The following is a 26,953-nucleotide window of genomic DNA, read 5'->3' on the forward strand; positions in this document are numbered from 1 at the left end:
GGGAATCCCCTGAAGGAGCTGTCATCAGCTTCTGAGGATTCAAAACCAGCCTCCCATCCGCTCGGATCTCTTCCCGCTGGTTGAACCTCCCAGTCTGATTCTTCTCCCTTGGACACCTCCTCTCCCTCCTCTTCGGAGGCAAGAAAACCCACAAAGTCCCCTTCGTCGTTTGTGGGTCCAAATTCTTCCTCCCAGAATCTAGCTAATGGTTTGGGCTTATCCGGGAACAAACTATGGAATTCTTCCACCAGATACCCGTCAGTGATTGATTCAGCAGGGACCCACGTGTTTTCAGACCTAGGTTCCCCCTCCCAGGCGACCAAGTACTCTACCTGGCGACCTCGCCACCTTGAATCGAGTATTTCCGTGGTTTCGTTACAGTGTTCCCTCTCCTCTACCCGCGGGTGGGTTGTAACCCCTCCCTCCCATCCCAGGAATTCCCGCCCCTCCCTGTAAGGTGAAAGGAGGGACCTATGGAACACCGGATGTATCTTCATGTTGTCAGGCAACTTGAGTTTAAATGCCACTCGGTTAACCTGCTGTATTACCTCAAAAGGCCCCAACCACCTCGGTTGCAACTTCTTGCACCCTCCCTTTAGAGGCAACCCTTGGGATGACAACCACACCCGGTCTCCCACCTGTATGGCCTCCCCCTCCCGACGGTGCCTGTCCGCCTGCCTCTTGTAAACTTCCTCAGCCCGCTCCAAGTTCAGCCTGAGTTGCTGGTGTAAGGCCTCCATTTCCTCCACAAATTGCTCAGCCGCAGGTACACTCCATCCTTCCTCCCCCCGCCCCGGGAAAGCCCTGGGGTGACACCCGTAATTGGCCATGAAAGGGCTCATTCCCGTGGACACGTGTTCAGCGTTATTGTACGCAAATTCAGCCAAAGCTAATTTCTCTACCCAATCGTTCTGTCTCTCGCTGACATAGCAGCGTAGGTACTGCTGGAGTATGCCGTTCGCTCTTTCGGCTTGTCCGTTGGTTTCTGGATGCCTCGCTGTCGAGAAGCTCACCTCGACCTGTAGCAAGCTCATGAGTCTCAGCCAGAACCGGGAAGTAAATTGTTTCCCGCGATCCGAGATTACCCTCCAGGGAGCGCCATGCAGTCTAAAAATGTGATCCACAAACAGCCTGGCTGTCTCCTCTGCCGTGGCTGCATGTGAGCAAGCTACGAAATGGCACATTTTAGTCAGTAGATCGACCACTACCATGACCGCTGTCTTTCCCCTTGACTTGGGCAGATCTGTCATAAAATCAATGGACACCACCTCCCAGGGCTTTTCCGGTGTAGGTAAGGGTTCCAGTAACCCCGCGGGGGCAGCCCTTTCCCCCTTAGCCCTCTGGCATCGGTCGCACTCTCGTACATATTCTCGTACGTCTTCCCTCACCTTTGGCCACCAGAACTGCCTGGTGACAAGGAGCGTGGTCTTGTGCTGTCCAAAGTGCTCAGCTGTTGGGTTGTCATGGAGTTGTCTAAGTACCTTCCCCCTCAAAGTCTCCCCTGGTACATACAGCGCCCCCTTATAGTACAGTAGCCCTTCCTTTTCCTCAAACCCTCCATTGACTTCCTTTCCGTCCCTGAGTTCCCTGATTTTTGTCTGAGCAAACTCATCATCTCTGGTGAGCCCTGCCAGTTCTCGTTTCCCAACCAACGCTCCCCCACACACCCACCGGTCCTCGGGGAACACGTGCCTGGTCTCTGGTGGCCCCTCTCCTTCCATGTACTCCGGTTTCCGGGAGAGAGCATCTGCCCTTACGTTTTCCTCTCCCGGCACGTATCGGATCTCGAAGGAAAACTTGGCGAACTCCTGGGACCATCTGATCTGTCTCTGGTTGAGCACTCGTGCGGTCCGCCAGTATTCCAAGTTCTTGTGGTCAGTTCGGACCTGGATCTTGGGCCGTGCCCCTATCAATAGATGTCTCCATTGCTGAAATGCCGCATAGATCGCAAGCAGTTCTCGGTCATACACTGTGTAGTTTTGCTCTGACTTGCTCAGCTTCCTAGAGAAAAAGGCACACGGCCGCCAGTTCTGCTTGGCTCCGGGCTGCAAAAGGACCGCTCCAATGGCGCGGTCGGACGCGTCCGCCTCCAGTCTCATGGGCTTCTCCGGATCCACGTGCAGGAGCTGCTCTTCCGAGGCGAACGCCTTCTTCAGTTTTTCAAAGGATTGCTGCGCACCCTCTGTCCACGCGAACTTCTTTTTGCTACTAAGACAATCCGTTATGGGCGCTGTCAAGTGAGCGAAGTTCTTTATGAACTTCCTGTAGAAGTTGCTGAAGCCTAGGAACCTCTGCACATCCTTTCTGTTTTGGGGGGCTTTCCATTCCAGCACTGCCTTCACTTTGCCTGGATCCATGGCTAGTCCTTTGTCTGACAACCTGTACCCCAGGAACTCGACCTCCCTGGCGTGGAATTGACATTTTTCCAGCTTGACCCACAACCGATGCTTCTTCAATCTCTGTAGCACCTCCCTGACATCTCTGACGTGTTGCTTTTCATTGTCCGAATAGATTAAGACGTCATCTAAAAAGGCTATGCAATTCTTGTACAGCAGGGGCCCCAACACATGGTGCATGAAGGCTTGAAAGCAGGCGGACCCCGATTGTAATCCAAATGGCATGACTAAGTACTCAAAAGCCCCCAGGGGGGTGAACATGATCGTTTTCCATTCGTCCCCCTCCCTTATCCTAATCAGATTGTATGCTCCCCTGAGGTCCAGCTTGGTAAAAATCTTCCCCTGCATCACACGTGTCAAAATATCGTCAAACCTGGGCATTGGGAAAGTCACGGGTTCTGACACCAGGTTTAGGGCCCTGTAATCCACAACTAACCTGGGCTGATTAGTCTCTTTTTTGTCCACAAAGAACACTGGACTGCCCCCCACCGCCTTTGATTCCCTTATGAAACCCCTCTTCAGGTTCTTGTCAATAAACTGCCGCAACTCCTGCATCTCCCAGTCGGACATGGCATACAGCTTACCCACCGGTAACTGAGCCCCTGGAAGCAGGTTGATTTGGCAGTCAAAGGGCCTGTGGGGGGGCAGTCTATCTGCCTCCTTCTTGCTGAAGACCTCCTTCAAATCAGCATATTGTGGTGGCACCTCCCCTTTTTGCTCCAGGGCCAACCCAGCCACCCTGGCCACAGTCATTCTTGGTTCCTTCCCTCCCAGACAGTGTTCTAAGCAGTAAGCTGACCCAAAGGTGACCGACCGCTGATGCCATGACACCACTGGGTCATGTATTGCCAGCCAGCTCATTCCCAGAATTATTGGGGGTCCCGCCAGCGTGGCCACGTGAAAGGCAATGGTTTCCGTGTGCCTGGAGACCCTCATTTGCATTGGCAGTGTCTGGTGTGTCACTTCCCCTCCCAGGAGTTCCCTGCCATCGATGGTGGTCACCTGCAAGGGAAAATCTAGTGGCAACAGGTGGAGTTGGTGCTCCAGAGCGAAGTCTCTGCTGAAGAAATTACACGAGCTGCCAGAATCTAGCAGCCCCTCCACTTTGACGGGGTGCCCATTTGGGAGTTCTTGTCAGCATCGCCCTAGAGCCAGTGCACCAACTGGACTCTTGCACCTCAACCCCGACTGGGCTAGGCGAGCTGGGTAGCACCGCCAGAGACCTCCTTCTCACAGGAAACGGTCACAGTGCTGTGGACTCACAGCTCAGAGCTGAGAGCACCGGATTCACTGTCTCAATAATACAGTCGTTGCGCAGCAGAGTTTTGCAGAGTCTTGCAGAGTATAAACCACTCGGAGAGCAGCTCTGTAGAATATCTTCCTTTTATTCTGTAACTACAACTATGATACAAAACTATATACAGAGCTGAATATTCTAAGCATAAATCAATGCTACACTGAGAGTCTGCAGCTGCTCTAACAGCAATCTTATCTCTAGGATCTCCAACACTCTCACTCTCTCCGATACACTGACTGACTGACTCTCTCTCTCTCTCACACACACAGATATGTTGCTGGGCAGAATAAGTAGATAGGCAGGACACGCCTCCTTCTCTCTGGAGAGTCAGCAGAGACCATCAGGAGATGATCAGGAGATTCTTGTGTATGGGAGGGGTGAAATCTCCTCAGTTCTAGCACCACCTCTATGGCTATAGCTGCCTTGGGAGGGTCAGGCTGGGGCACTTCTATTGGTTGCTGACCTGGCTGCTGCCCCTGCTGGTTGGCAGCCAGGCATTGTCGTTTCCCTGCACCGGCTCTTCCTCCCCCTTCTCATCGTGGCCTGCAGCCCCCATCATGCCTTGCCAGGCTTTTCGTTGAGGGCAGACCTTTCCAAAATGTCCCGGTCGCTGACAGAGGAAACACTTCTTGGTAGTTTTCCGCTCCTTCCCCTCCCTTTTCCGACCTTCCCCAGCATTTGAAACTTCGCGCGCTCCATCAATTTCCATCGGCTCCGCCACCTGGGAAGGCTCCCTCAGCATCTCCGGAATGCGGTTGTCATGGAAACGTTCCGCCCTTATCTCCCGCTTCTCCTGAGCCCGCGCTTCCTGGCGTACACCGATCGCAAGCACAGTCTTTGTGAGTTCATCCATCGACCGCGGGCAGGGCGCTCGGGACAACTCGTCTTTCACTTCGGGGGACAAACCCGCTTCAAACAACATTTGCATTGGTTCAGAGTCCAGATCCCACCCGAGCTTGTGGAGTAACATCGCAAAACGCGACCAGTAGTTTCTGACGGACAGGCCCCCCCTGCTGGCACCCCATCAGCTCCCGCCGTGTCACGCTTTGCTCAACCTCGCTGGAGAACATCGCGTCCATTCCCTGGTAGAATTTCTTAAGATCTTTCAATGCATCATTCTGCATCGCCATTAGGGGCGTGATCCATTCGCGCGGCCCATCCTGCAGATGTCCCACAATGTAAGCCACCCTCTCCCTGTCATCCGCGAAGTCATTTTTCTGCAATTCCAAAGCGTACTGAATTTCTGTTCAGAAGGCATTGTAGTCTTGGGGCTTTCCACCAAACTTGTGTACCAGCCCCGGGACCTTCCTCCCTATCGGGGTGGCTCTGACCTGTGCATCCTGAGCCCGTCTCTCCTCCAGCCACGCAGACAGGGTAGCGAGACCTCGCACCATGGCTTCTTGCTCTGTCTCTCTGGCCGGCCCTGTTTGGCTCATCGTGCTGCCTCTCCGGGGCTGCGCAGAAGCAACGTCAGGGACTGACGGATTGCTGTAATGGTTCTAGGGGTTGCTCGTGCGTAAGCTGGTGCCAACACCTGGCTGGGTTGCCTGAGTGAACCTTTTCTGTCCGGACAGCCACTCACCCGTGGCTGTCTCAATCGCTGGCAGAATCCGTCAGTGGGCGTTTCTTAAACTTCTTCCAGCAAAGAAGCTCTTTGATGCCTAGTCTCCTCCTACTCTCTCTGCGCGAAAGCCTTCTGCGCAAGGAGGGCATAGGCAGCAGAGGACCCTTACTCTCCCTGCTGGTCCCCGGCAAGGAGTCATGGGACCGCCTCGCCGCTTCCCCCATCTGCCGCCCTTCTCCACTGGTGCTACGCTGATTCTCTTCCCCAGAAGATGGGCTGCCTCTCCCAATCCCGGGACGCTCTCTGGAATCCTTCTCGAGCTTGCTCTCTCCCTCCGGCACTGATGGCAGTTCCCTGACAGGTTGCAAAAAAAAAAAAAAAAAATGGGAAAGAAAAATTACCAATAATATACTAGTAATAAAAAAGGGAGAAAAGAGAAAAGAAATAAAAATAAATAAATAAAGCAAAGCAGACAAAAGAGAAGGTAAGTTAGAAAATCAACTCGGAAGACAAAGAGGGGGAAATAGGCAGAAAAGGAAAAAAATAGCCACCTAAAAACACGGTTGAAGGGAAAAAGTGAAAAACATATACTACATAAGCTCCAGAAAAATTAAAACTTAAAAAGGAGATGAGAAGAATTTATAATGTAAATAATAGGGGGGGAAAGGACAAAGAAATGGGAAGGGGAGAAATCAGAAGTCCATAAACCCAAACCAAAACAGCAAGTAAAGGTCCAGCGAAAACCGCAAGAGAGGGGGAAGAACCCCAAAAAATATTTTTAAAAGAGCAATCTGGCGTCCAAAAAACAAAAAATTGTGATGCTCCCTGTCCTTTCCACGTCACCAAAAAACTGAAGCAAGGGGTGGGTGGGTAAATAACTTCTTTCCCACGCTCATTATTTCTTCATTAAAAATTAACAAATTAAATAAAAATAACAGTTCAGTCTAGTTTGGCTTAATTCTTCATATAGCTGCTTTGGCACAAAATCCCAGCACAAAAAAAGAGTCCATAATAATTTGAGAAGACTTTTAAACAGTTGGCTACGCAGCTCCTTAAAATCGAAAGTAAACAATTACTTAGAAGGTTCCTTCACCCGCAGTCCCAAAAGTCCACCGAAAAGACAAATATAAAGTTCTTTACCAGGGTTTTCACCCCTTCCCAACTTAATTCCACTTTCTTAAATTAAGTAAATGTCTATATTAAATTTTTAAAAAAGAAAATTCCGTTTGAGGTAACTCACTGTTCCTTCTTTCATTCTGTGGGTATTCCTTGCATATAAATAAGATTCCAGACGGGGCTGACCTCCTTTTTAGCACCCCGCTGCTTCTGAATCGCTCCAAATCAAATATCCCGATAAATATTGCCAATTAAATTCGGGTTTCTTACTGTTTGAGAATCAATCGCTGCAACGTGCAAGCCTGGGGCTGCACTTTCGGAGGGTAGAAAATGGAGTCCCGTAGTGCCAGCGTCTCAATTTTGCCGTTCTCTTCACCTCTAAACAGAGGCTACCTGACGGCCAAGAGACCCGCGAACAGCTCTGCCGGGAACCTGCCCCCTGGATTTTCCTCCAGGGGTATTTTGGGGGCTGCGGCGCCCTAGCAACACCCCCTTTTCCCTCCCGAAAGCCAGATTCTCTCCGGAGAGTTGAATCCCGCTTGCGCTTGCTCCCGCAATCGACCAGAAGTCCTTTCTTTTTCTTTTTCTTTGTCTTATTTCCTTTTGGATTTTGTTGCTGCTGCTACCAGTTTATTCTAATATAAATTAGACATTTATTCTAATATAGAGATAGAGATTTTACCATCTTGTCGCTATTTCAGTGATGTGAGGCTTTTCACCGGTCTGTTTGATGTTCTTCTCTGTGCCTGGATTCCCCCCCACCTCTACTGTTTTTGTTTTGTTTTTTTCTGGTGAGGGGTGCCGGGACTCCAAAGAGACACTGCCGAAGTTCCTTTGGCTTGAACTTCCTTCCAAGCCTTTTCAGGGGTTGTTTAGCCAAACGTTGCCTCTCACACTACCGGTGTACACCCGGACTCGCTTACTGTGATCGGAGCTCACCCATTGCAGCTGCAGTAAAAGTGGACGTCCGCCTGTGTAGTTTTCTTTGGGGGTGGAGTGGAGACAGGAAAGGGGTGAAGGTGGGATGTAAATTGGATGTAAAGCCTGCGTAGCTTTCATTGGAGTAGGGGTGGGGGGAGGTAAGGGGAGATGGCGGGATCTACATCGGATAGTAGACTGCGCGGCTTTCTTTTAGGGAGGGGTGGAGGGAGGAAAGGGGAGAAGGCGGGATCTACATCGGATAGCAGCCTGCGTAGCTTTCTTTGGGGGTGGTGTGGCGGGAGGTAAGGAGAGATGGCCTTATCTAGATCAGATAGCAGACTGCGCGTCTTTCTTTGGGGGTGGGATGGAGGGAGGAAAGGGGAGAAGGCGGGATCTGCATCGGATAACAGCCTGTGTAGCTTTCTTGCGGGGTGCGGTGGAGGGAGGAAAGGGGAGAAGGTGGGATCTACATCAGATTGTCACGGCTAAAAATTGGCCGCTGTTTCTTTAATGCTAAAAAAACTAAATCAGCATGAGTCAGCGGCCTACAATGACTCATGCAACCTTTCACCAAATTGTACCTGTATATATAGAGTGGTCAATGTTAGTGTTGGGTCTTGGTTGGTTGGATGGCAGAAAGCTGGTTGCATTTGGCATGTGTAAAAGCTGTTGGTTGTGGTTGGAGAAGAAGGTTTTTTAAGAATAAAAGCAGCAATACCCTGCAAGAATACTCTTTCTCAAAGACTCTTTTGTGCCAACTAAGGTCTGAGGACTAGGCAAAGGAGTGAAAAAGGAGGTTAGAACCTTTTTTCTTTTTCAAACACTGACAGGTTATAGGCCCAGTGTTTCTGAGTGTGTGCAGAGTGCAAAACGACTGACAACATCTCAGCAGGGAGCTGGTGAATCTTGGCTGTGCGTTGGAGCAGTTGGTGGCAAGCTGTAACTGTCTGCAGCGATGCTGGAGTGGCTAGGAGCTGAGGATCAGGAAGGCACCCAGCGTCAGCTACTGGAACAGTTTGTTTTTTGTTTTGTTTTTTCACTTTTTTTCAATTAATTTTCCACATTTTTCAACAAACAAACCAACACACATCGTGTGATGGCCTGGGAATCCGATTCAGAGGCTGAACCGGAGGAATCCCAGCCTGAACAGGAGTCCCCGCCTCCAGGGCCGGCTGAACTGGGGCAGGGCCTTGATGCTGAAGCGCCTGCACCTGTGCCGGATCCTCAGGAGCAGGCACCAGGTGAATCCACTCTGGCTCCGGAGGTGGTTGAGGACTCAGTGCCTACAGGTGAGTCTCCCCCTGGGTCCAGTAACCCTTCAGCCTCTCCTGAACTGCAGAGGCTCAGGGCAGAGAGGCGAAGGGAACTGGTTTCTTCCAGGAGGAGTGCTCGCCTTAAGGCCAGGAGAGGCGGGTCTCCTGGGGGCCGGGACCGCCCCTGGCCTCAGAGAAGATAAAGGCCAGTCAGCCCGGTCCCAGGTTGCGGGAGCAACGTCATTGAAGAGCTGTTTCAGCCAGCATCCAGTCCTGTTCTCCCAGAGTTCCTGTCCTTGCCCGGCTTCTCGCTGTGGACCCCGCTTCGCCCGAGGAGGACTGTCTGCCGACCCTCAACTCAGGTCCTGGACCTCGCCCCACGGTAACCTTCCCCCTGGACCAGCACACATCGTAACTGAACTTGGTCCAATGTTAATATCATAGTTAAATGACTTCCTCAAATTCCCTTGACTGAATTTCATTGTATATCACTGTAACAGTTTTCCATAATAGTATCTCATAAAATTTACTTAATCCTCTTAACATCTTTATCTAATCTTCATCTTAACTTTAAACATATTCTTTTATAATTTCACATATTTAAATCCTTAGCCTATCTGTAATTTTGCAAGTATTTCTATTTCATTTATCTTAGCATATTTGAATAAATAGTCTTTAAATTTCATCCATTCTTCCTGGTATTCCTCCTCCTTCTGGTCGCGGACTCGTCAGGTCAGCTAGCTCCAAAAAGTCCATCATCTTCATCTGCCATTCCTCCGCTGTTGGTATTTCTTGTGTTTTCCAATTCTTAGCTAATAAAATTCGAGCTGCAGTTGTGGCATACAAAAACAATCTGACATCTTTCTTGGGCAGCTACTGGAACAGTTTGAACTGCTAGAGGACCACAGTAGGCGACTCACAGAGCGGCTACACCAGTTGCAGAGCCAGGCAGGACCTGAGGGTCAACAGGTCGACAGAGGCAGCAGCTAGAAGCCAGTGAGTGCCAGCTAGGACTGTCCAGTCGGACTCTAAAGAGAGAGTCAGAAGAGATTGTTGGAGGTGCCATAAAAGGCGCTCAGCAAGCACCAGCAGAGATGGCAGATTTCCAGTCTTCCCAAGTTGTAAATATTGGGGGAGGCATTTCTTTTGAACTTCTCTCAGAAAGCTACTGGCTGAGTTGGTTCATAAGAATGCAGCAGTTGCTAAGGAGAGATGGACTATGGGACTGTGTTGAAACTGAGGTTTCGAGAACTGACTGCTGAGAAAAAACGGCTGGATGAAAGGGCTTGTGCCCAAATTATGATGTGTTTGAGCAACTATCAGTTATTGCATGTAGCAAATGCCAGCACAGCGTTTGAGTGCTGGAATTTATTAAGGGCAATGCATGTCAGAGAAACTGCTGGAACTATAATTTCTCTGACCAGAAGGTTGTTCAGGACTGTTATGAAAGAAGGTGAGAGTTTGGCAACTCATCTTCAAATGCTGAAATCTGTTTCTTCAACTACAGCAAGAGAGAAAAAAGAGAAAAGTGTTATGTTGAGACTGACCAAACATACATTATCCTTTCAAATTTGCCTGAAAGCTGGTTGCCCGTGATTAACAGCATGGAGAGTATGTGTCCCCGAGATCTGACCCTTGAGTATGTTGTTGGAAGATTGACCAAAGAAGCTGAAAGAAGGTCAGATAGGCAGGTTGAACTCCAAGAGCGGAGGAGTTGCAGCTGAGGGGGCCAGAAACAGAATCTGCTAATGGAGCAATGCCAAGGTTTGGACTTGGCCATGGCGGTGAGGAGGTGCTATAGATGCAACCAACCCAGGCATCTCAAGCATCAATGCTTGGCAAGACTTCCAGGAGACGACGTGGAACAGAGACAGCAATCGACACAGAAACATAAGCAGAAGGGGTTATCTTCAGGGAAGAAGAACACGCGTTCTGCTCAACTTGTGTCTGCATTTTCTCGAGAGGAGAGGAAGATACCTCAAGGAACATGGTTGCTGGACTCTGGCAGCAGCAGGATTATCTGCAACAGTCGGGAGGACTTTAAGACCTTGGGGAAGCCAGCCAATGGAAAAGATTCAATCTATCTTGCTGATGGTCGTAGAAGCAAGATTGATGGCCAGGGAATATGTTTCCTGCAGTGTTTGAACACTACTGTACCAGAGACTCTGTTTGTCAGCAGTTTGGACTATTGTTTACTGTCTGTAAGCTGTTTGATTAGTGCAGGGTATAGTGTTAAGTTCACGCACGATGGTTGTCTGATAAAGAATGGAACTCGGGTATGTGGCCATGCAAAGATGGAAAATGGGTTATATGTAATGCAGGACAAGCCTGTTAAAGCAGCCCAGGTGGTTCAGGATAATTTGCCAGGTCATAAGGGGTGTGTACATGAACTACATAAGGAACTGGGTCATGCAAATTTTCGTGTGCTTTCAGAGATGCAAAAGGTGTGGAAGAACCTAAAAGTAAATAGCTGTAACTGTTTCCTAGATTGCAATGTATGTAACATGGCAAATCTAAGAGGAAGCCTGTGGCTTCTAAAAGTGACAGAGTATCTAAAGAGGTTTTAGAACTTGAATATTGTGATGTGATAGGTCCTTTTCCACAGAAGACTGAAGGGGGCACCAGATATGCTTTTCTGGTAATAGATGATAAATCACATTTTAGTTGGTTGTTTTTGTTAAAGCAGAAATCTGAGTGTTTCCCCACATTCAGAGAATGGGTTGCCCAAGCTGAAAAGCTCTTCGCTTGCCCTGCTGTGCAATTGCAGACAGATAGGGGCAGGGAATTTCTGAATAAACAATTTGGGGCATGGTTGCGACAAAAGGGGATCACTCATCGTTTTACTAACCCTTATAGCCCTGCTGAAAATGGTCTGTGTGAAAGACGTGGGGCTGTAATACAGTCAGTAAAGGACTGCCTGCTAGTGGATGCAGGGTTGGGTCAGAACCATAGGCTGTGGGGTGAGGCTTTCCTCACAGCAAACTTTCTGATTAATAGAACCTGGTCTAGCTCTATAAAAGATATTCCTTATCGTGTATTATTTGGGAAAGAATCAGAGTGGACGATGCGCCATAACTGGGGTTCTTGGGCACATGTAAACATCCCCAAAGCTCAGTGCCAAAAAGGAGGCGCAAGAGCTCAGAGACTGCGGTTTGTGGGATATCAGCCCTATGGCAAAGGATGGCATTTCAATTTACGCCCAGGATGCGTGGTTCTGTCACGAAGCGCAGATTTTGCTGACCAGGACAGATGGACTGTGATCCATGCCAACCCAGATTGCCTACTGCCCCTGCAATTAAGAGAAGAGGCTTCTTCTCAGCCATTGGCATTCTGTTGCTAACAGAAAATCTAAAAGTGGAATGGTTATGATGTTTGCCAATTCCATAATTGGGTGGAGGTCAAAGTAACAAGGATTTGTTGCGACCTCATCCTGTGAGGCAGAATATGGGAGCCTGTTGCTAGCATGCAATGAAATCATGTGGTTTATACAGATACTAAAAGATCTGGATTGTAAAGTGGATTTGCCTATCCAAGTATATGAAGATAGTCAATCGTGCATTGCGTTAGTGAGTTCGGAAATAATGAAATCTGCATTGAAACATATTGCTATCCGTCATGCAAATGTTAGAGATTGTGTACAGAATGGGGTAATCAAACTGGAGTATTGTCAATCACAAGATAATATTGCTGATTTGTTTACCAAGCCTTTGCCAGCAACAGGTCATAATAAATTGATGACAAAACTGGTTTTATGTATATGTTGTATGTATGTTTTGTTTCTGTTGGGGGTTTTTTGCATTTAAGAAACAGAAGGGGTGTCATGGCTAAATATTGGCCGCTGTTTCTTTAATGATAAAAGAACTAAGTCAGCATGAGTCAGCAGCCTAAAATGACTCATGCAGCCTTTCACCAAATTGTACCTGTATATATAGAGTGGTCAATGTTAGTGTTGGGTGTGGGTTGGTTGGATGGTAGAAAGCTGGTTGCGTTTGGTGTGTGTAAAAGCTGTCGGTCGTGGTTGGAGAAGAAGGCTTTTAAAGAATAAAAGCAGCAATACTTTGCAAGAATACTCTTTTTCAAAGACTCTTTTCATCAGCCGGTGCAACTTTCTTTGGGGGGTGGAGGGAGGAAAGGGGAGAAGGTGGGATCTACACCGGGAAGAAAAACGGGAGGCTGATTTACTCCCATCTCAGCCCCTTAATTACCTCGTGTGAGCTGGAGAGATGTATCGTCGGCCATCTTCCAAGGCGCCCCTAGCGGAGCCCCTCAACAAAGATAGTTTCAACCTTCTCCAGATAGAGTGATCAATGTTAGTGTTGGGTGTGGGGTTGGTTGGATGGTAGAAAGCTGGTTGCATTTGGTGTGTGTAAAAGCTGTCGGTCGTGGTTGGAAAAGAAGGCTTTTTAAGAATAAAAGCAGCAATACTCTGCAAGAATACTCTTTCTCAAATACTCTTTTCATCAGCCTGTGCAGCTTTCTTTGGGTGGGGTGGAGGGAGGAAAGGGGCGAAGGCGGGATCTACATCTGATAGCAGCCTGTGTAGCTTTCTTTGGGGGTGGGGTGGAGGGAGAAAAGGGAAGAAGGTGGGATCTACATCAGATAGCAGACTGCGCGTCTTTCTTTGGGGGTGGGATGGAGGTAAGAAAGGGGCGAAGGTGGGATATACATCGGATAGCAGCCTGCGAAGCTTTCTTTGGGGGTGTGGGTGGAGTGAGGACAGGGCAGAAGGCGGGATCTACAACGGATTGCAGCCTGCAAAGTTTTCTTTTTGGGAGAGGTGGAGGGAGGAAAGGGGAGAAGGCGGGATCTACATCCAATAGCCTGTGTAGCATTCTTTGGGGGTGGAGTGGAGAGAGGAAAGGGGAGAAGTTGGGATCTAAATCGGATAGCATCCTGCGTAGCTTTCATAGGAGTAGGGGTGGGGGTGTTGGTTTCTGTTTGTGCCACTGTGCAGTGCTTAGAGTCACAAGACTCTGTTTACATTCCAGAGACATTCCAGGCTGTTTGAAGTCTCACAGAAGACGGGAGACAGATGTGATGTTACTGTTTCCTGTTCCTTTGTTTTCCAGTTGCTCTCTGCCTTTCACAGAGAGAGGATGTGTTTTCTGTCTGCATAGCTAGAAATAAAACTCTTTTAGCAATGTAGCTTGTGTTTCTCATCCTTCCCTGTTGCTGGATACTCTTCGTAATGAGTGAATGTGCTTGGAGCCTCATCAAAGGCTCAGGTCGTTAATCACTGTCGGAGGACGCGAACGGAGGATGAGCTTTATCAGCTTGGTTGTAGCGGAGGCTCCGACATTTTTGGTTCCGGGCCCAGAAGAATGGAATGCAGCTTATCTTCTCTGCGTGTCAGGAAGATTGATGAGAGGTATGTGCTCATTGCCCTGGGAAGCCTGCCAGTCCCTAATTAATTGGCAATAAGGGTGGACTTTGAACTTCTAGTCAAAAAGCACTCATCGGCTGCGGCAGAAGATCAGCATAAGCAAAAGCCTCATGTAGTGTACTGTTTGAAACGCAGCTGCTTGTAAACAGGTTCAGTCTGCCTTAATGACACAGAAGGCCAAGGCCAGAATAATGGAGGCCCTTCAAAATGCGATGGCAATTCCGAAGCACTCAAAAGGGAATTATCAGGAATAGGTGCAGTATGCAGAAGCCCTGCTAAGAAAAGAGGGTCTGTTTAATGTGATAACAGATGCCCCCCCCCCAGCTCCAGTTACCCAAGAATGGGAGGCTAAGGATTCCAAAGGAAGGGGGACTCTGACGCTTATCGTGTCTCCTGAAGAGTTACGTCTTTTGCGTGATAAGGCCTCAGCCAAAAGGGTCAGCCAAAGAGATGTGGGAAGGTCTCCAACAGTCACATTTGAGAATGGAGGCGGGAGCTTCTTTGTTCTTTTATGCCAAGTAACATGATATGGCACTTGCTGTTGGAGAAGATGTATGTGCTCACCTCATGGAAATGCAGAATCTCAGGCATGAGTTGCAACAGCGTGGAATCACCTTTCCAGAGGCTGTGTATTCCTTCATGATTCTACATACTTTGGGTTCAAGTTGGGAAGCGATTGCCAACCAGCTTGCTGTTTTGCCTACTGCTCAGCTGACGGTAGCGCATGTTACTGCTGTGGTGTTAAATGAAGTGGATCGGTATAGTGCCAGCTGCATCACTAAGGGGGAGTCATCACAGACGTCATCACAGAATGTAGTGCAACCACTAGATGGCACCAAAGCTTTGAAGGCAGTGAAATGCTACTCATGTGGCAAAGGTCAGAAGTCCAGGACAACGCAACACAAGGCCATGGTCTCATGGTACACTCCAAAGGTCCAGAAAATGTCTAGCTTGTTCTTCATCATAGACTTGCGAGCGACCCGGCACATCTGCAAAGACAAACACCTGTTCATGTCCTTTACTCCACGGGAAGGTGCGATTCACCAAGCGGATGACCACACGATCTCCAGTCAAGGCTATGGAACGGTTGTTCTTCACAGCTTGGATGCATTGATACGTAACGTTCTTTTTGTTCCAGATGCTGCGCACAACCTATTGAGCATCTCACAGCTGACTGAACAGGACATAGACGTTTCCTTCAAGAAGAGGAAGTGCACCATCACCAAGAAAGATGACTTTGTATTGCATGCTGATTATGTTGGTCATTTATTTGTATTGCATTATGATGATTCTGTTGATATTGTGCAGGATAAAACTTGTATTGCAGATACTAACAAGGTTTTGCATGAAGGATGTATTCATGATTATCACAGAAAACCTGGTCATTTAAAACTTCGAGGCAGTTTCCAAAATGCCTGCCTTAGTTGAAGGAATGACTATTAAACCCTGCAGGTACCACATGAAATGTAAGGCATGCGCAGCAAACAAGGTCAAAATGGCTGCAAAAGTTGGCCCAAAAATGGAAACAAGAAGAATTACCAACAATGGAAGAATGGAGAATGAAATTAATGGACTATGCAGAACTGGACAAACTAACAGGAAGGCTTCGAAACCGGCGGGACCAGAAGTTCACCTAGGACTGGAAGAAATTTACAGACTATTTGAAAAGTATTTGTGACGATCAGAAAACGTTTGTAGACTTCCAAGAAGCTCTGTGAAGAAGTAATATTAGAAATATTGCAAAAATGAGAAGGGAGATAGGAGAGATGATTACTATAAAGGTAATATTAAATTAGGAAATGCATAACAAGGGATTAAGACGGAAGATTATCAGAGGTGCTGAGGGAAGTCCAATGAGAATGTATTTGTGATAAATTGTGTGGAATGTTTTATAATTTTGTATTTTAAAATTAATAAAAATTTATATATATATATATATATATATATATATATATATATATATATATAAATGGCTGCAAAAGGTAAGTTATCTAGTAGACAAGCTACAGAACCATATCAGGTAGTGCATGCTGATTTCGTTGGTCCACTATCACCCTCTTTGGGTGGAGCCAAGTACTTCATGGTTCTCATTGATTCATATTCCAGGTATATTAATGTGTTCAATCTCCAGCAGAAATCAGAAGTGTTTCCTAGGTTCAAGGAATTCTGTGTTTGGTTGCAAAATGTGCATGATAAACAAGAGAAATATTTGTTTACAGATCAAGAGGAAGAATTCACTTCTCAGCAGTTTGAAGCTTTTCTGACTGAGAAAGGAATTCAACATGACCTTTCAAGTCCACGGTCTCCTTGGATGAATGGACTTTGTGAAAGGGCAAGCCAAACATTGCTTCAAGGCTTGAAAACCTTGCTGCATGATGCCAATCTTCCAGATAGTTAATGGGCAGAAGTGCTCGGCTGTTTTGTTTATACTTATAATCACAGATTGTCATCACTGATTGGTTGTATCCCTTATGAAAAGATGTTTGGCAAGAAACCATACATCAAGCACATGAGAATTTTTGGTTCTGACATGTGGGTTCACACACCACAAAGCTCCAAGTTAGGCAAATGTGGTTTACATGGTATTTTTCTAGGATATCAGAAAGGTTCTTACAGAGTAATGATGACTGACACTAAAACAGTTAGGCTCACTAAAAGTGTTGAGTACAATGCCAAGTGGGGGGAGAATGTGGGAATTTTCCAATGTTATCCTGATGGCAGTGAAGAGTCTGAGGATAAACAGCAGCAAAACCCAAACACCCACTGATGAAGGTTATGAATCTGAAACTGACTCAGATGATTCAAAGGATTTCAAGAGTGCTAAGGCCTCTATGCGACCCTCTGAAGGCTCTGATCAAGAATTGGAGCAACCACTGTTCACTATAGGCCACTTTTCTCCTAAGAAAGAAGAGGAGAGTGTTGAAGACTTGCGTCTAATTTGCAGGTCTGAAAGAGCCACAAAAGGAAGACCTCCAAAGAGATTTGCTGATGAATTTGCTAAAGCTGTACCTGCTGTTAATAGCTCCAGGAAGGTATTTGAACCTTCACACTTCCAAGAGATCCAGGCTTTGGACTCAAAGGATGCTGAGCCATGGTTAACTGCCATGAAGGCTGAGCTTGATTCCTTAGAGAGGGGGAAAATCATGGGAGGTAGTTTCAACAGTTCCAGGGATGAAACTGCTTGACAGCAAATGGGTATTCAAAGCAAAGACAGATCAAAATGGCAAGGTAGTCAGACACAAAGCCAGATTGGTAGCCAGAGGTTTTTCACAGGTACCAGGAGAAGACTATCACGAGACCTACTCACCCACCGTGAGATATGAGAGCATTAGGATTATGCTCAAACTTGCTGCAGAAGAGAATCTGAAGGTTTCTCATCACGATGTGGATACAGCATTTTTGTGCAGAACCTTAGGTGAATCACTTTACATGCTTCCACCTGATGGTGTACAGGTAAAACAGGGGTTTTTTAGTTCTCTGAAGGAGCCTGTTTGGCTTTGCTGACTTCTGAAGGTTGTAAGCAAAGCACGAAACACTTGCAATTGAAGCTGCAACATGCTAGAGAATGTGTTCAGAAGGGACTCGTAACTGTGTCCTACATGCCAGGTAATGAAATTCCTGCTGATATATTTATTTTCCAAGGTTGTTCCGACGGATCAACACTGTACCTATGTACAGAAATTGGGTTTGTACTAATATTGTACTGACACACTGCCCAGTGGTGGTCACAGAAAGGGCAAGGATGTTGGTTTCTGTTTGTGCCACTGTACAGTGCTTAGAGTCACAAGACTCTGTTTACATTCCAGAGACAATCCAGGCTGTTGGAAGTCTCACAGAAGACGGGAGACAGATGTGATGTTACTGTTACCTGTTCCTTTGTTTTCCAGTTGCTCTCTGCCTTTCACAGAGGGAGGATGTGTTTTCTGTCTGCATAGCTAGAAATAAAACTCTTTTAGCAATGTAGCTTGTGTTTCTCATCCTTCCCTGCTGCTGGATATTCTGCGTAATGAGTGAACGTGCTTGGAGCCTCATCAAAGGCTCAGGTCGTTAATCACTGTCAGAGGACGCAAACGGAGGATGAGCTTTATCAGCTTGGTCGTAGCGAAGGCTCTGACAGGGGGGAGGTAAGGGGAGATGGCGGGATCTACATCAGACAGCAGCCTTCATAGCTTTCTTTGGGGGTGTGGTGGAGAGGGGAGAAGGTGGGATCTACATCAGATAGCAGTCTCCTTAGCATTCTTTGGAGGTGCGGTGGTGGGAGGAAAGGAAATAAGGTGGGATCTACCTCTGATAGCAGCCTGCGTAGTTTTCTTTGGGGGTGGATTGGAGAGAGGAAAGGGGAGGAGGTGGGATTTAAATCGGATTGCAGCCTGCGAAGCTTTCTTTGCGGGTGGGGTCAAGAGAGGAAAGGGGAGAAGGTGGGATCTAATTCAGATAGCAGCCTCCGTAGCATTCTTTGGGGGTGCGGCAGTGGGAGGAAAAGGAATAAGGTGGGATCTACCTTGGATAGCAGCCTGTGTAGTTTTCTTTGGGGGTGGGGGTCAGATGGAGGAAAGGGGAGAAGGCAGGATCTACATCGGATAGCAGCCTGTGTAGATTTCTCTGTGGGGGTTGGAGGGAGGAAAGGGAAGAAGGTGGGATCTGTTAGAATTCCTGATCTTTGATTGCAGTCATGGGATTTTTATCTTTCCCATGATGGTATATGTTTTGACTCCACAGAGTGGGATGTGATGGAAACAGGATGTTGGTGTTACTGTGTTCCGTGAAGTGGGACTATTGTCCTTTGTCCTTTTTCTCTTTGCTGTCTGATGCTAGAAAGAGAGGGAGCCATGTTGCAGAGCTCCCTGTGTGTTTATATGTAAGTAAAGTAGATTAGCCAACATGCTGAGTTGCTGAGGTCTGTCACGCGCATGATGCGTAAACTCTGTGGATCCCTAAGTGTGCCAGTGTCAGTTGGCATAGGTTGCTGTGATGTTCAGGCTGAAAAAAGCTTATGAAGCTCCCAAACGATTGACCAGGAGAGAGAGAACATGCCAGTCGGGCATGTGTCTCTGACAGGGTCCTACTCGAGTGTAGGCTGAACTCATGACAACGGTTATGGGCCCAGGGATCTGGGCCACAGACCCAGTGCCAGCAGAGGAAAAACTGTAGGTTATTTATTTCCCAGTTCGGGTCTCCTGCAAACAGCAGCGTGATGTCTCTTCAGAGACAGAAGAAAGAAAGCTGTGAAGAGACAGACCGTGAGTAAGCTGCCTAAAAATGAAAGTAGAAGGCAGGCTGGACTGTTTTGTGCCAAAGCCAGCCACTCGCGCACAGAAGAAGGCTTTATAGCTGTCTGATAAGGATAGTAAAGGTTGTTCCAGCTTGGACTAAGCTGTGGAATGAACCTTTTGGAGGGGAAGATATTTTCTGGGTCCCTGAGTTACGTGCCTGATGAGGCAGGTCTTTGCCGAGAGAAAGTAGCCTTGCTACAAAGGGAGGACATTCCCCAATGTTTATGAAGGAGATTTGTGAAGCATCAGCTGTGGGGGAGGGAGCAATTTCCCCCGATGCTGCGTAGAAGTAGCAGGCATGAACTTTGAGAAGATAAAATCTTCTGATGCACTCCCTGTGTGTTTTGGAATGTGGGGGAGCAGTGTTTTGTTCCCGAAGCTGCAAAAGCTGTTTGATGCCATGTTTGATGCCAACAGCCAGAGTTTGTGTTCAGCAGGACTTTCATCTGCGACACACTGGGACATTCCAAGATGGCGACGGGCCAGAGACATTCAGAGGGCTGGACTTTGCTCTTTCCAACGCCCACATGATGTGGGAGGCAATGTTTCCTGAAGCCAAAAGCTCCAGTCATGTTTGGAGGCATTTTGGAGGAAAATTGCATTGTTTCCTGTTCGGGGGAGGGGGGAGGACTCTCCAGAACGGAAGGAGAAGAAGGGGAACTGACTCTGGCTTCATCCCAACCATCACTGCAACCAGCAGGTGGCGCTGCTGTGGTCAAAGCAGTGGAATGTTTGTCCTGTGAGAAGTTTGGACTGAGATTCCAAAGGCCAGGAAGATTTGCAGCAGATGGTGACTAGCTGTTCCAGGACAGAGGTGCAAGAATCTTTTGTGCTAGATTCTGAGGCAAAGGCACACCTTTGTGGAAGATGGAACTGGTTCACCACGTGTATGCCACAGAAGGATTTGATGCACTAGTCAAGTGGAGATTCCTTGAAGGTGCATAGCACCTGGACCATGGAACTGAAAAGCTGTAATGCTGTGATGTCAAACGTGTTTTTCATTCCAGGTTGAGAAGCTCAGCTGATGCAGCGTGGCTGTTCTGTTTCAGGCTGTAAACAGAACGAAACCATGCAGAAGAACAAAAGTGATATTATAAATGGCTTGTTCTTGCTATGTTGTGATTTTAACATAGGGGATAGTGGGATAGTTCAAGCGACATGTGATGCTATGTCTGATAACCATGTTTTCCATGCAGGTTGTAAGCATGAAGCTCCCAGATTGCTGATGTCTGACACGAAGATGGGCAGGTGTTCCAACTGTGTTTGAGGGCAAAGCAACGGGGGAGGCAATATGGATATCTTACAAAGGCACCCTATTGGTGATGATGACAGTGGCAAGGCAAACCCGGAAAAAGCCAAGATGCCAATGTTAGGATCTGACATGTGGGTTCCAAAGTCACAGAGCGATACGCTCGGCAAACATAGTTTGCAAGGCCTTTCCCTGGATTCAGACAGAGTTTCTGATGGGAACTGTGACAAGATAAACCCAGAAAAAGCCAGGATGCCTATGGATGTGTCTGACATGTGCGTTGAGATGTCATGAGGCAGGGAGCATAAAGTCTTCCTGGGGCAAGGCGTGGACATGTTGGGTGTAGTGAAGGGTTAACCTTCTGTGTCTCGTGCTTGAGGGGACGGGCTTACAGAGGAAGTCAGCCAGGACGTTACGTCAGCTGTTATGCTGTGAAAGAGTGCTTTCGTTTTTAGTTGGATTGCGACTCTCATCCGAGAAGGATGTCCAAATTCTCTGGTGGAGTGTTTGACTGTTTGGCATGTAAATAAAGAGCTTCTAGATTAGAAGAAACGTCTGGACTGATTTACTGCCCTTTCTCACACGGACGCTGTGCATTCTGCTTAATTGCTTTCTCCCGAAGCTACGCTGGAAAACAGAAGCTGCAGACGCTATCAGCAGAGCTGGCAGGCGAGGCGTAGCTGGACAGAGAAGCAATAAATCTTCCGAATAGGTTATGGATAAACGCCAAAAGTGTGAGAAAGGACTTGAAAGGCTTTAAAAGACTGGATGTCAGCTTGATCGACTGCCAAAGAGAACAAAGGGCAGATCGGAGGAGGCTGACGGAGAGAGGGAGCTTCGATGCCAAGACTTTCCAGGACGCCCAGTTTGGCTGCGGAGTGAGTATTACAAGCTACTCTTGCAAAAAGCCACAGAAGGGAAAGGGAAAGCATGGCAAAGCCCCAGGGACATGGCTTTGAGTTTAAAATGCCGTGTCAGAAACTGAATAGCCATAATTGGCTGGAATGGTGTTTTGCAATGGAATTCCTGCTGGTGGGAGAGCAGTTATGGGACTTAGTCCAGCCCCCACAGCCTGCAGCTGGGATAGCAAAGGCAGAGAAGGCTGCAGTTCAAGATGAATTGGAGCAACGTGTGCTTGGAATTTTGGCTGAAAGTGTGGAAGCTTATCTTGTGCCAGTTGTACAGGGTGCCAGACAGCCAAAGGTCGCTTGGGAATCCCTCCGGAAAGCTTGTGAAGCTGGGGTGGGAAGCAAGGGCCGAGACGTGGCTGCACCAGAAAGGGAGAGCCAAGATGGCGCCGGCCAAATTCTTGAAAGCTCATACAAAGCTGGGAGGAGCTTTGAACCCCCAAGGGGGGGGTGAAAGGACTGTTGCTGTTGCTGGTGATGCTGCTGGTGCTGGTGCTTTTACTGTGCCTGAGAGCAGTTTGGATGCTGCAACATGTCTGTGTGAGGAACCAGGAGAGAGGCCAAGAGTCGGGAGCCCCGTACCCAGCAGAGGGGGTGCAAACAAAGGCCCTGTGAGCAGTGGGGGGGGGGGGCAGTGAGCAGTGAAAGCTCTGAGAAGCCTCTTTCTCCAAAAGCTGCCAAGTGTTGTTTACGTCGTGAGCCGGAGCATAACCATGGGAAGCTGAATGCAGCTAGAGGCTTCAAGGTCAGCCACCGGCAGCAAACACTGATAAGAGCTTCGGAGCTGTGTGAGAACGCCGAGACAAGTCCAGTCTCCAAGGCAACTGAGAGGGTTGCATCTACGGAAGCTGTGAAGGTCGTGGGCAAGTCTTCCTGCCGGGGGGAGTCTGTTGCCGTGACAACCAGAGAGGACGTCTGCAGAGGCCCCAATGAAGGGGGTAGCAAGGGGAGTGTTGCTATGGCAATGCTCCAGGAATGTCAACAACCAGACATTCTTACTATTGTGGTGGACAGTGGAGCGACAAACACTCTTGTGTCATCTGCTGGTCTTTTGAGGAACTGCAGGACAGTAAAAACTGACAAATACGTCACTCTCGCTGACGGAAGTAGAAGAAGGCTGACGCAATCAGGACATTATAATAATAATAATAATAATAATTTATTATTTATACCCCGCCCATCTGGCTGGGTTTCCCCAGCCACTCTGGGCGGCTTCCAAAAGAATATTAAAATACTATGATACATCAAACATTAAAAGCTTCCCTAAACAGGGCTGCCTTCAGATGTCTTCTAAAAGTCTGGTAGTTGTTGTTCTCTTTGACATCTGGTGGGAGGGCGTTCCACAGGGAGGGCGCCACTACCGAGAAGGCCCTCTGCCTGGTTCCCTGTAACTTGGCTTCTCGCAGTGAGGGAACCGCCAGAAGGCCCTCGGTGCTGGACCTCAGTGTCCGGGTAGAACGATGGAGGTGGAGACGCTCCTTCAGGTATACTGGACCGAGGCCGTTTAGGGCTTTAAAGGTCAGCACCAACACTTTGAATTGTGCTCGGAAACGTACTGGGAGCCAATGTAGGTCTTTCAAGACCGGTGTTATATGGTCTCGGCGGCTGTTCCCAGTCACCAGTCTGGCTGCTGCATTCTGGATTAGTTGTAGTTTCCGGGTCACCTTCAAAGGTAGCCCCACGTAGAGCGCATTGCAGTAGTCCAAGCGGGAGATAACCAGAGCATGCACCACTCTGGCGAGGCAGTCCGCGGGCAGATAGGGTCTCAACCTACGTACCAGATGGAGCTGGTACACAGCTGCCCTGGACACGGATTTAACCTGTGCCTCCATGGACAGCTGTGAGTCCAAAATGACTCCCAGGCTGCGCACCTGGTCCTTCAGGGGCACGGTTACCCCATTCAGGACCAGGGAATCCCCCACACCTGCCCGCCTCCTGTCCCCCAGAAACAGTACTTCTGTCTTGTCAGGATTCAACCTCAATCTGTTTGCCGCCATCCATCCTCCAACCGCCTCCAGACACTCACACAGGACCTTCACCGCCTTCACTGGTTCTGATTTAAAGGAGAGGTAGAGCTGGGTGTCATCTGCATATTGATGAACACCCAGTCCAAACCCCCTGATGATCTCTCCCAGCGGCTTCATATAGATATTAAAAAGCATGGGGGAGAGGACAGAACCCTGAGGCACCCCACAAGTGAGAGCCCAAGGGTCTGAACACTCATCCCCCACCACCACTTTCTGAACACGGCCCAGGAGGAAGGAGCGGAACCACTGTATGACAGTGCCCCCAGCTCCCAGCCCCTCAAGACGGTCCAGAAGGATGTTATGGTCGATGGTATCAAACGCCGCTGAGAGATCCAGCAGAACTAGGAAACAGCTCTCACCTTTGTCCCTAGCCCGCCGGAGATCATCAACCAGTGCGACCAAGGCAGTTTCAGTCCCGTGATGAAGCCTGAATCCCGATTGGAAGGGATCCAAATGGTCCGCTTCTTCCAGGCGTGCCTGGAGTTGTTCAGCAACCACTCGCTCAATCACCTTGCCCAAGAATGGAAGATTTGAGACTGGGCGATAGTTGGCCATCGTGGCCGCATCTAAAGATGGTTTTTTAAGAAGCGGTTTAATAACCGCCTCTTTCAGCGGGTCTGGGAAGGCTCCCTCACGGAGGGAAGCATTCACCACCCCACGAAGCCCATCGCCCAGCCCTTCCCGGCTAGCTTTTATAAGCCAGGATGGGCAAGGATCAAGGAGACAGGTGGTTGGTTTCACTCGTCCAAGCAGCCTGTCCACATCCTCAGAGGTAACAGATTGGAATTGATCCCACACAATTTGACTAGACAGGACTCTAGCACTCCCCCGCCCCGGCCCTGCTCCCACGGTGGCGTCTACCTCTTCCCGAATCTGAGCGACTTTATCTGCAAAAAACTTTGCAAAATCATTGCAGGAGATCATGTGGCCCGTATTGGGCCCCGATGTAGCAGGTGGTTCCGCTAAATTGCGGACCACCTGAAAAAGTCTCCTGCTGCTGTTTTCTGCAGATGCAATAGAGGCGGCGAAGAAAGCCTTCTTCGCCGTCGCTACCGCCACTTGGTAGGCTCGACACTGAGCTCTAACCTGTGTCCGGTCAGCTTCAGAATGGGTCATCCGCCACCGGCGCTATAGCCGTCTCAACGATTGTTTCATTGCCCTCAGATTCGTGGAAAACCACGGGGCCGTCCGGGCTCCATGCAGTCGGAGAGGGCGCTTCGGAGCCAAACAGTCAATAGCCCTGGTTAACTCCACATTCCAGCGGGCCACCAGGGAATCAGCTGAAAGGCCATCAACATGGGATAAAGCATCCCCTACCGCTCTCTGGAAACCATTTGGATCCATTAAGTGGCGGGGGCGGACCATCCGAATCGGTCCCACCTCCCTGCAGAGGGGAAGGGTCGCGGAGAAGTCAAGTTGCACCAGGAAGTGGTCTGACCATGGCACTTCTTTTGTTTCGCTTTTACTTAGTGTCAGAACACCAACATCCATGGAGGTAAACACCAGGTCCAAGGCATGTCCGTGGCTATGGGTTGGGCCAAACTTATTCAGGGACAGCCCCATGGAGGCCATGCTTTCCACGAAGTCCCGAGCGGCCCCTTGTAAGGTCGTGTCGGCATGGATGTTAAAATCCCCTAGGACAACCAAACTAGGTGTCTCCAGGAGAACATCCGCCACGACCTGAAGCAGCTCGGGCAGGGAATCCTTGGTGCAGCGGGGAGGTCGGTACACCAAAAGGAATCCTGTACTGCCCCTATTGCCCAACTTCCAGAACATGCACTCAGAGAACTGGGTCTTCCCAATAGGATGCTTGGTGCAAACTAATGACTTCCTAAAAATCACTGCAACCCCCCCTCCCCGCCCACAGGGCCTGGGTTGCTGTGCGTAAGAGAAACCTGGTGGACAAGCAGCGGCAAGAACAGGCCCACCTGCTTCATCCAACCAAGTCTCTGTTACACAAGCCAGGTCAAATCCTCCATCCATGATCACGTCATGGATGGCAGTGGTCTTATGAATCATTGACCTGGCATTGCACAGCAGCACCTTCAGGCTATGTGGGTATCCCTTGCTGATTCTAGTATCCGTCCGGACAGGACCAGACCCGGAGGCAGGGATAGTCCTCAGACAACGACTAAACCTGCCTCCTCTGTAATGACATGGTCTGGTCTTAGCGTAACTCCTCCTCCTACCCGTGATCACTGAGATCGGTTGTCCCAGCGCATCCCCCTCCGTGGAACATACCCCAGCCATTTTGTTGGCTGGGACCCACTCCCCGGCAGCCCTGACCCTTCCCCTTAAGACCAAAATAAGACCTTAAAACAATAAAAAACCCCAGAAAACAAAAAACAATACAAATGAAAAACTATAAAAATTACAAATCCATTAAAATCAAACAAATTCCCAACTAAACATCCATCCCACCCCCATCCCCGTCCCCGCATATACAAAAAAATGAAAGGAAAAGGAACATTTTAAAACAAACTCTGCGCCCCTCCGGATCCCCCTGGGTCGCAGCAGCAGTGACGACAACCGTCCCTGTGAGGCTTGTCAGGCCCCGCCCTGGGCCAGGTGGTGAGTGGCAGGAAGGAGCAGGGCCCTCAGACACTCACACAGGAGAGTCCTCCTGGGCAGCAGAACGCAGCAGTCCTTGTGAGGCCTCAGGCCCCGCCCTGGGCCAGATGGTGAGTGGCAGGAAGGAGCAGGGCCCTCAGACACTCACACAGGAGAGTCCTCCTGGGCAGCAGAACGCAGCAGTCCTTATGAGGCCTCAGGCCCCGCCCTGGGCCAGATGGTGAGTGGCAGGAAGGAGCAGGGCCCTCAGACACTCACACAGGAGAGTCCTCCTGGGCAGCAGAGCGCAGCAGTCCTTGTGAGGCCTGTCAGGCCCCGCCCCGGGCCAGATGGTGAGTGGCAGGAAGGAGCAGGGCCCTCAGACACCCACACAGGAGAGTCCTCCTGGGCAGCAGAGCGCAGCAGTCCCTGTGAGTCCTTCAGGCCCCGCCCCGGGCCAGATGGTGAGTGGCAGGAAGGAGCAGGGCCCTCAGACACTCACACAGGAGAGTCCTCCTGGGCAGCAGAGTGCAGCAGTCCTTGTGAGGCCTGTCAGGCCCCGCCCTGGGCCAGATGGTGAGTGGCAGGAAGGAGCAGGGCCCTCAGACACTCACACAGGAGAGTCCTCCTGGGCAGCAGAGCGCAGCAGTCCTTGTGAGGCCTCAGGCCCCGCCCTGGGCCAGATGGTGAGTGGCAGGAAGGAGCCAGATGGTGAGTGGCAGGAAGGAGCAGGGCCCTCAGACACCCACACAGGACATTTTTACTGTTCCTTTCTTAAACATGAGGTCAAAGCTTATGCGGTGCCCAGCTTAGCCAATTGTTTGTTAAGTGTGCATGATTTACTTGCTGATGGTTTTCGTGTGTCTTTTGCAGGTACCCAATGTGAGTTCTCCAAGGATGGGAAGCACTTGTACACAGGGCAGTCCAAAGGCAATTTGTTTCTTGTAGATGTACCTATTTCTACAGAAGATGACACCGAAGATGCAAAGGGGCAATGTGTGAATGTAACGCCCCAC

General features: G+C 49.1%; 2 protein-coding genes across 2 annotated transcripts in view; both read left to right on the plus strand.

Annotated features, from left to right (window-relative positions):
* LOC308467681 (patatin-like phospholipase domain-containing protein 7) overlaps nt 1-6,856 on the plus strand; it is a gene marked incomplete at its 3' end in the record, with an annotated part of 72,656 nt that extends 65,800 nt beyond the window's left edge. The window contains exon 11 of the mRNA XM_080989400.1: nt 6,760-6,856. Coding sequence (XP_080845526.1) covers nt 6,760-6,856 — 97 coding nt within the window. The remainder of the gene's footprint in view (nt 1-6,759) is intronic.
* The window catches only part of LOC308467781 (ubiquitin-conjugating enzyme E2 A-like), a 419,335-nt gene that overhangs the window by 177,815 nt on the left and 214,567 nt on the right, over nt 1-26,953 (plus strand). The window lies entirely within an intron of this gene.

Source organism: Podarcis pityusensis (assembly GCF_964106645.2).
Source record: "Podarcis pityusensis genome assembly, chromosome: W".
NCBI lineage: Eukaryota > Metazoa > Chordata > Lepidosauria > Squamata > Lacertidae > Podarcis > Podarcis pityusensis.